We start from the raw sequence: 8,808 nt of genomic DNA, 5'->3' as shown, positions 1-8,808 counted from the left end.
GGAACCAGAGCCATGGCCCGACTGGTGACCCTGTGCCTGGCCCTGACCCTTATCCTCAGCCTGGCTCTTAGTAGCAGCACCTCCTCATCCTCCCCCTCAACCCTAGGGGTGTACATCGAGCGGGCGCCCGAATCGGCGGTGGCCCCCAAAGGCGATGAGGTCGTGTTCGAGTGCGAGATGAACCTGAAGCCCGATCGACTAGAGTGGCGCTTCCGGGAGAATGGATCCGTGGCGTACCGCTACCTGAGGCCCAGCGGCGGTTACAATGTGACGAACAGCAACGAGGAGCGCACCTGGAAGCTAAGGATCTACGTGAGTCCACAGACGGTGGGCGACTACCAGTGCGTTGCCTGGTACGGGCCCGGGGCGCTGGCCTCGACGCCCGCTCGGCTCACCCTCGTCTCCATTTCGATCGACAATCCCAACGGCTACAGTCGCCCGCATGCGGTACGCTGGAGCGTGGCGCCCCGTAATTGTGTCCTCATTCGATGTGGCACGGTGACCTCCAGTCCGCCGGCCATCTGGAGCTTCTACCGGAACGGGGAGAAGCTGCCGCAGACAGAGATGCTGGTTTCGGGAGCGGGCGGGGCCCTGGTCCTAAGCTCAGTCGGCGCCAAGGATGCGGGGAACTACACCTGCGCGGCAACCAATGCTATCACGGGGGTGGAAGTCCGCCTGCCCCAAGTCATCGACCTTAGGGTGGACTACACGGACCGCACGCAGCCCTACTTTCTCCAGCAGCCGGCGAGCCAGCTGCAGGCGCGCCCCGGCGAGACTATTATCCTGGAGTGCCCCGGCGTAGGCTCTCCCAGGCCAGAGGCCGTCTGGAGCAGCCCCACTCTCCCCAGCATCAATCACAATCGCAGTCGAGTGCTCGCGTATGGTCTGCAAATAACCGATGTACGGCCGGAGGATCAAGGCTCGTATGTGTGCCGCTTGGACAACGGTATAGCGCCCGTCCGTGTGCACATGATCAAGCTGCAGGTCCTGGAACGCCCCAGCATACTGCGCGGACCAGCGGCCACGCTCACCAATGAGGGCGACTCCTTGACCCTTGAATGCTCGGCCACAGGCAATCCCCAGCCGGAGATATACTGGCTACTCAACGGCGAGGATGCGAGCACCGACAACGAGACGCTTGCCGAGAACCGCAGCCTACTCATCCATCACGTGCAGAAGCGGCATGCGGGAGTAGTGCAATGCTTTGCGAGGAATACCCTGGGAGAGGTAAGCAGAGCAGATCTGCAATCCTTTGATGAATGTTCTTCTAATGCGTCATCTCATGTCTATCCACAGATCAGCGAAGGAAATATGCTGCGTGTGAATCCCCTTCAGATAAGCGGTGAGGATTACCAGCCTTTGGGGAATGTGCCGATGCGTTCGTCGCATGATTCGGGCAGTGGAGGGTCCTCCTCGGGCTCTGGCTTCTCCTCGTCCTCTGGTAGCGGCGGCGGATCCCGCAACAAGGGCAAGCGGAAGTACAACCGTCTGGGTGAGTCAATGATTGAATGATTGTGATTTAATGTGATTTTTGCATCGTGGATTGCGGATGGCCACGCCCATTCTGTATTTTTCTTGTGTGCGATAGATCATTTCGCTGAACATTCAAGTGATGGCTTCTTAATCAATAATTATCGATAGCGGCTGGCCAGGCTATCGATTGTTGCTGGCCAGCCCCGTCTCCCCCCCCCCCCCCCCCCCCTCCCCCCCTATCTTATCAGCTAGCGGGACATTTAGACGAACCAATAGTGAAAACTTATAGACTAGAAACCCCCGATAAAACGATCCATGTACTCCTCATCGTACTCTTCTTCCTCCTGCTCCTGCGGGTACTCCTCCAGTTGTTCCTGCTCTTCCTCTGTTCCGCCTACTGCTGCTGCAGTGACATTCTCCAGGAGATCATCTCATGAGCTGCTGCTCTTGCGCAGCTGCTCCTCCTCCTTCTGCAGGATACGGATCTTCATCTTGAGCTCCTCGACGCGCAGCCGGTGCACCTCCCGCATATACTTGAGCTCATCCTGGGCCTTGTTCAGCTCGATGCGCTTCTTTTCGGTTGTTAGCTGCTGCTCCTTGCACCGCAGTTCTGCCTCCCGCACCTTGAAGTAGTTCATCCGCTCCTCATAGCCATCCCCAGCCGCCGATCCAACCGCCCCGCCGCCCCCACTCGACCCATTGCGGACGGGACTGCCTGCATTGGGTATCGTTGCCGTTGCCACGGGCACTGCCGTGGCTGCCGTCACCGTGGGCATGGCGCTGAATGTAAAGGTGGGCGTACCGCCAGTCAGCTGCATCTTTACCGCCGCCTGCTGCTGCTGCTGTTGCTGTTGTTGCGCCTGCTGTTGCTGCTGCTGCTGTACGACAACGGCTGCCGCCTGCTGTTGCTGGTGATGCACTGCAACCGCCAGCTGCTGCTGCTGGGCCGCCATCTGTTGAGCCTGTGCCAACTGCTGGGCCTGTGCCTGGGCCTGCGCCTGCGCCTGGGCCTGTTGCTGCTGCTGGGCCTGATACTGGGCGAGAGTGATCTGCTGGGGCTTGATTTCGCTGATGATTTGCTGGTTATAGCCCCCAGCGGTGATGGTGGCCATGGTATGCTGTTGCGCCTGCGTGGGTATCGTGTGGATTTGTGTGGCTATATAAAAGAGGGGAATATATATAGTATAGTATAAGGAGGATTCTTATGGAAGTCTGTCCTACCTGTCGTATCCGAGGGATGCTTGATCTGCAGTATGATCTCCTCGCGTGGTCGCGCCGACTTAAAGTGCAGCAAATCGTTGAGGGTGAGCTTCTCGGCACTGATCTGATCCACATTGATCTGGTGGGTATTGAGCATATTGGCATTTGCAGCCGCCACAGCCGCCACTGCGGCACTCTGCATCTTTTGCATCTCTACGGCTGCCGTCTGTTGCTGTTGTGCCTGGGCTTGGGCCTGTGCCTCGGCCTCGGCCTGCGCGTGCGCTTGCTGCTGCTGCTGCTGTACCTCTATGGGATCTTCCTCGATGTCATCGCTGACATCGTTAGCATCCATTTCGATCTCATCGAATGTGTCGCCCTGGGGATTGGGCTCCGATTCATCGGGGCTGATGACGAAATCGGGTTCCACCTTGACGGAGACGGTGCGTTGCTGTTTGGCCCTGCCACCGCCACCACCAACACCACCACCACCACCACCGCCGCCGGCACCGGTATATGCGGAGGAGCTCTCACGATACGGATACTGTTTGCGGAGCCTGAAAGACATCGGGAGAGTAGACTCTTTAGATGGAGCCATAGAGAAGGCTTTAGAGGGTCTACCCACCTCGAGTTTAGCCAAAATTTCTGGATCTGCTTGATGTTGCGCAAGGCACTGACATGCGGATGAGAGTTAAAGTCGCGCACGATCTTGTCCCAGGTCTCTCGGACGGAGTACTTGTTGCGTTGCTTCTTCCGGTGCTTAATGTCGATAACATCCTCATGGAGATGAAAGAGCGTATACAGAACCTCCTTCTCCTCGGGAGTGAAACGCGGCGTGAGTGGCAAATGCGTTTTATTCGAGCCACCGTTACCACCAGATGCAGTGGTGCTGCCATTTCCGCCATTGTCACCGCCAGCGCTGCCGCCATTCGCTGAACCCCCACCTGCGGCACCCTCCACCCCCGACGACATTCTCCTTCTTCTTCCCGCCGTTTGTTTTGAGTGGGTTGGCGTCGGTCTCGGACTCGGATTCCGAGTTCGACTCTTGAACAAAAATCAATTGCACTCGTTTTCCTTATACACACGAAAAATGCTCACACGAATATGCACACGCACACACACAGGTGGCAGCGCTGTGTGGCTGAGTGTCTATTTGTGAGTCGTTTTTCTGTCGTCTTTCGTCTACTTTTGCACTGTTTCTATGTTATTATTGCACTTAATATAACTATCAACTACTGTACGTACGATGTACGCTAATTAGCTAAACACAAAACACATTACACATTGAGGCGGCGCGCCTCGCTTTTATTTATGGCAAATTATTTTTCCCCTGAATTTCCGCGCAATTGTTGTCAATTGTCGAAACGTACAGCAGCGAAAATTTTAGCTCAATCTGAGTATAGAGGTGAAAAACTATCGATAGCACTATCGATGGTACAGAGTTAGGTATGGGTTGAAACTACCGATGCCACTATCGATTTCTTGCGTGTCTGGCAGCGCTGAATGGGCGCAAAATATGTGACCATCACTTTTTAAGAGAGCTCCACAAATTCATTGAATCTTTATGCATTGCATTTAAAATTAAAATAAAGTTAATAAGGATGATTGTCAATTGCAGACATGGTGCCACCGTCACGGCCCAATGTTACCCGTTTGGCCGACGATGCCGTCATGCTGCGCTGGAACGTGCCGCGCAACGACGGCCTCTCCATCAACTTTTTCAAGGTGCAGTATCGCATGCTCGGCGACAGCTTCCGTAAGATTCCACGCGAAAACTGGCAGACCACCAACGAGAACATACCCTACGGTTACTGGAAGGCAACGCGCGGACGTGATCGCCACGACCGGGACCAACAGCAGCAGCATGAAGTAACCGTCGGCCCCAAGAACTTCACGTCGTCGGTGACGGGACTGCGACCGGATCGGTATTATCGCTTCCGGATCGTGGCCGTCTACTCGAACAACGACAACAAGGAGGGTAACACATCACTCAAGTTCTTCCTAGAGAGAGGCGTAGCCAAATCGAACCTCCCGGTGCCCGATCTGCGCGACGTGGAACCCTACTCCGAGTCTGCCGTTCTGCTGCACTGGACCCTGGCCGCTGCGGCTGTCCCGGCCACAGCCACGGGCTCCTCATCCGACAGCAGCATCGATGGCTACTATGCGTACTACAGGCCCACTGACTCGGCGGGCGAGTACCTCAAGGCGACTGTGGATGGCGGCCATACGCGCCGTTTTAAGATCGATATGCTACGAGCGGGTACCGCCTACGAGTTCAAGCTGCAGACCTTCAATGCCCATGCGGCCTCCGAATTCAGTGCCATTCGTCAGGCGCGGACAAAGAGTGAGTATTCCTCTCGTGACTTTTTTTTGGGCAGTCCTTTGAATTGTTCCCCTTTTGCAGAGCTAAATGAGCCGACAGCATCGTCTACAACGCCCCTGATGGTCCCCGCCAACCAGGGGAAGCCGTCGCAGAGCTCCATTTACCCGGTGATTGCCGGTGCCGCCGTTGTGGGCCTGCTACTGCTGATTGCAACAGTGGTAGCATGCCTGCGTCGTCGCAAGAATTCCCAGCCAGAGGGTGAGTCCTGCCATTGAACCCGGATATTTATTCAGTATTGAATCTGACGCTTCCCCGCAGATGAGAACAAACCGCAATTGGAGCATATACAAGCTGACTTTGTTACCTCCGCCGTGCTGGGGGTTGGCGGGCATCACAAAAGCGGCGGCGATGTGCGACGCCTGAATGGCGTTATACCGCGCATGAATATCACGCCTAACCCGCTGGCCCAGGACACTGCCTCCGACAAGGTGAGTATCTCCAAAGGAGATATCTATTTTATCCTTTCACTTAGCTTCACATCCGGTGTTCGAAATACACACCTAAAAGTTTTCGCTGGTTGGTTGGTCAAAATTAAAAAAAAAAACAACGAAAAACAAAACAAACAAAAAACATTTGGATTTGGAAGCGTGACCCCCTGTCTATCCCTGTCTCTGTCCGTCTCGCTTGTGCCTCTGTGCTCTCTGTGCTCTGTCTCTGTCTATTTCCTGGTCTCTTGGCTGCTTTTGGGCTTTGCTTTGTCGTCTTCTGTCTGTCATCTGTGTTCTGTGTTTCCCCATCGCCAAACTCTGCGTCCAATGTTCTAGAACCGCAACGTCATGGAGCTGCGCTTCATGCCGCCCTTGTCTAATGGCCATGGAAAAGGCAATGGGATCCACTGCATACCGGGAGGAGGACCTGGAGAGGCGGCAGAAGATGAGGATGCCCTCCAAGCAATGGCTTCGTCCTCCTGCGAGACATTGGAGGCCTGCGATGGCATCAGCCAGCAGCAGCAGGAGCCATCGCCATCGATGGACGCCCCCAGCAAGCCACTGCCGCCGCTGCCCAAGAAATCCACATCCGCCACCAACGCCACTACAGCAACAGGTGCTGGTGCAGGTTCAAGCTCTGGCAAGCCAGTAAACGTAAATACCAACCCAACCATGATGAGATTGTTTTTTGTCCATGATGTCATCCATTCGCCCAGCATTCGATCAGCAAAGCACCACCCGGATCAACAGTCAAACCCTTACTCATCTATTGATTCTTTCTCTTATTCTACCATTTAGGGCAACGCTGGCGTTGTGGCAGCCATGCATCAGAGCGGTCTGCACCATGCCCAGCCGTATCATCCGCCGGGGACACCAACTATGCTACACAAGCGCCTCGATTACCACCAGCAACAGCTGCAGCAGCAAGCGCCGCCAGTGCCGCCACACGCCTCCTACTACCAGCAGCAGCAGGCGCCTATACATCTTCCTGGAGCCTGCGGGCCCTCCCCCATGTTGGAGCGCAGTGTGCGGGGTCTGCAGCAGCACCAGCAGCCGTCGTACGGGGCCGGCTTTCCTGAGGACGGTACTCCCACACCATCGCGCATACCCTCGCTGCGGCGACAGCGACGCGCCTCGGGCAGCCAGCATAACAGCCACAGCAATCTCAATCTGAACCACCATCAGCATCACAATAACAACAACAACCTGCCGCCACACCACCAACATCTGCACCACCATCAGGGGCACCAGGGTCTGGTAGGCATACCGATTGTACCTGGCAGTCCACGGGTGCAGCGTTCGCCGATGCCCAGCCGTGCGATGATCAAGCGAACGCGACTCGGCAGCCACACGGACAACATATCGTCCGGCAGTCTCAACAGTATTGAGGTGTAGGTCGAAGGAGGAGCATCCAATTAGACAAGAAAGAACAGCAGGAGCCTAAGCACACGAGACACGAGTTAAGACTAGCGACATATATAGAATATATATTATGTATTATTACAATTACTATTACGATACCCAGGCTTGCAAATGCAGTCGGAAACAGAAGATCTATACCCTCTTTATTTTTATACCCGATACTCAAAAAGAGTATAGGGATATATTAGATTTGTGGTGACAGTGGATGTGTGTAACACCCAGAAGGAAGCGTTTCCGGCCCCATAAAGCATCAATATTCTTGATATATATTCAGCATCAATAGCCGAATCGATATAGCCATGTCTATCTGTCCGTCGGTCCGTCTTCATGAGCGCCTAGATCTCAGAGACTAAGTAGTGCAACCAAATTTTGTATCCAGACTCCTGTGATATCGCACTGTTACAAGTGTATTTCGAAATTTCGCCCCGCCCCTTTCCGCCCCCACTGTGGCATGCACAATTTTGAAGATACGAGAAAATTAAAAGCGCATAATCATAATCATAATCATAATCATACAAAATTACCCTATCTCGAAGATTTTCAAATCTGGGTCAGATCAGATCATTATTACAGCCAAAAGAAAAAGATTCAATTGCAGTGGCTACGCAACACCTTCCACGCGCTTACCCATTCCCTCTCTTTCACACACTCTTCCTAATGCAGTGTGCGCACTCTGGCGGAGGGGAGCCAAACTGACTGAGTATCGGGTATAAATTTAGAGTCGCGGCCTAAGCTGCGACTCATAACGTTCCTGCTCGTTTTTTTTGTTAGTCCCCCGACCCCTGATAGTCAGTAGAAATATTATATTTAGTTTTAATTACATTTTTTTTTTTAGGTATCCTTTCATTGATGTTTCAGACCCGTAGTGTAGAGATAGTGTTATTTATTTATTGCATCGTATGTGTAAAACACTCGAATTAATTGTCTAAGGCAAGCGACTATCCTAACGCTGGCTCGCAATAGTCGCACACGAAAAGTGTAACTAATGTACATATGTATGCATCATCGTACATCCGCATCCATCCGCCAGCACGCATCCTATTCTAGCTATAAGATTATCCAATAGACGATAGACAGACCAGACAGTTAAGAAAAATACTTAAAATACTTCATAAGTATAAACTGATTCAAATTTTGGATTTAATTACTTTTAAGTTAATGTTTAAATCGAATCTTGTGGAGATGAACGACTATGTTCATCTCTTCTGATCGAGTGCACAAGAAACTGAATTTACTAGAAAAATCAGACAAAAAAGGCTCCGGAATCGGACAGACCATCGGGATCTGAAGCAACAATTGCTTATAGGTATTTAATGAGGGGGGTTAGAGCTGAACAGATTAACAATAAAACACAGAAACAATGTTATACACGGGGAATTTTGTTAGTGGTACTCATTTTTTCTATTCAGGTATCAGCTTCCTGCGAGTCCTTTTTTGACCCAAAGCGATGTGCAAAAGGTTCGAAGCGGTAAGGATTAAATGATTTATACATAATAGTAGGACCCACATGGGCACAAACTTGGCCTTTGAGCGAATAGCTCAATGGAGTAGTTTGTGCCAAGCAAAGCGCCGTCCAGGTTGCAGACATCGTTGCAGATGGGGCAGCAGACGGGGGCAAAGACGGCCCTCTGGAATTTCTTGAGCATCAATTCGAATCGGGCGTGGATCCGTTTGCAGAGCTTCTCGGCGCTAGCATCCACATCGTGATCATTTCCAACATGGGAACCTGACCGGGAGTTGAGGTCGGGGATCACTTCGAGGGTGCTGCGATAGTTTTCCGTGTCCAGGAAGATCAGGTTGAACTTGTCATGGATGTAGTCCTCGTTCAACATTGTGAAGAACTCGTTTCCGCACTTCTTTTTTTCATTGTTCGACATCTCACCTTATTCACAATTGCGAGAATGC

The 8,808-nt window shown here is 52.7% G+C and overlaps 3 protein-coding genes across 3 annotated transcripts; 1 reads left to right on the top strand and 2 right to left on the bottom strand.

The window, feature by feature from the left end:
* Positions 1-12: 12 nt before the first annotated feature.
* LOC6596849 (interference hedgehog) lies at positions 13-7,072 on the top strand. The gene is made up of 7 exons (XM_026990147.1): positions 13-1,227; positions 1,297-1,492; positions 4,289-5,014; positions 5,075-5,251; positions 5,312-5,481; positions 5,818-6,135; positions 6,280-7,072. Exons 1-7 carry the CDS (start codon positions 13-15, stop codon positions 6,874-6,876), a joined length of 3,399 nt encoding a protein of 1,132 aa, XP_026845948.1. The 3' UTR covers positions 6,877-7,072.
* Positions 1,905-4,020, bottom strand: LOC6596850 (regulatory protein zeste). The gene is made up of 3 exons (XM_026990116.1): positions 3,296-4,020; positions 2,695-3,227; positions 1,905-2,629 (listed from the first exon to the last, which is right to left on the bottom strand). Exons 1-3 carry the CDS (start codon positions 3,640-3,642, stop codon positions 1,905-1,907), a joined length of 1,605 nt encoding a protein of 534 aa, XP_026845917.1. The 5' UTR covers positions 3,643-4,020.
* A 1,074-nt stretch (positions 7,073-8,146) lies between the features above and the next one.
* LOC6596851 (casein kinase II subunit beta') lies at positions 8,147-8,780 on the bottom strand. The gene is made up of 2 exons (XM_002022048.1): positions 8,411-8,780; positions 8,147-8,187 (listed from the first exon to the last, which is right to left on the bottom strand). Exons 1-2 carry the CDS (start codon positions 8,778-8,780, stop codon positions 8,147-8,149), a joined length of 411 nt encoding a protein of 136 aa, XP_002022084.1.
* Between the last annotated feature and the right edge of the window lie 28 nt (positions 8,781-8,808).

This window comes from Drosophila persimilis, unplaced genomic scaffold (assembly GCF_003286085.1).
Source record: "Drosophila persimilis strain 14011-0111.01,24,50 unplaced genomic scaffold, DperRS2 tig00000520-arrow-pilon, whole genome shotgun sequence".
In the NCBI taxonomy this organism is placed as follows: Eukaryota; Metazoa; Arthropoda; class Insecta; order Diptera; family Drosophilidae; genus Drosophila; species Drosophila persimilis.
Note: the sequence above shows the minus strand (reverse complement) of the source record. Positions and strands in the feature narration are given on the sequence as shown.

Bases quoted from the DNA above. Each gene is read 5' to 3' on its own strand.
- LOC6596849 (XM_026990147.1), top strand. From the start codon at position 13: ATGGCCCGACTGGTGACCCTGTGCCTGGCCCTGACCCTTATCCTCAGC. The intron at 5,015-5,074 runs GTGAGTATTCCT...CCCCTTTTGCAG, and splicing joins TCGTCAGGCGCGGACAAAGA to AGCTAAATGAGCCGACAGCA. The intron at 5,252-5,311 runs GTGAGTCCTGCC...GCTTCCCCGCAG, and splicing joins CAAGAATTCCCAGCCAGAGG to ATGAGAACAAACCGCAATTG.
- LOC6596851 (XM_002022048.1), bottom strand. From the start codon at position 8,780: ATGTCGAACAATGAAAAAAAGAAGTGCGGAAACGAGTTCTTCACAATG. The intron at 8,188-8,410 runs GTGGGTCCTACT...TTGTTGCTTCAG, and splicing joins AAGGCCAAGTTTGTGCCCAT to ATCCCGATGGTCTGTCCGAT.
- LOC6596850 (XM_026990116.1), bottom strand. From the start codon at position 3,642: ATGTCGTCGGGGGTGGAGGGTGCCGCAGGTGGGGGTTCAGCGAATGGC. The intron at 3,228-3,295 runs GTGGGTAGACCC...GATGTCTTTCAG, and splicing joins AAATTTTGGCTAAACTCGAG to GCTCCGCAAACAGTATCCGT. The intron at 2,630-2,694 runs GTAGGACAGACT...TCTTTTATATAG, and splicing joins GCATCCCTCGGATACGACAG to CCACACAAATCCACACGATA.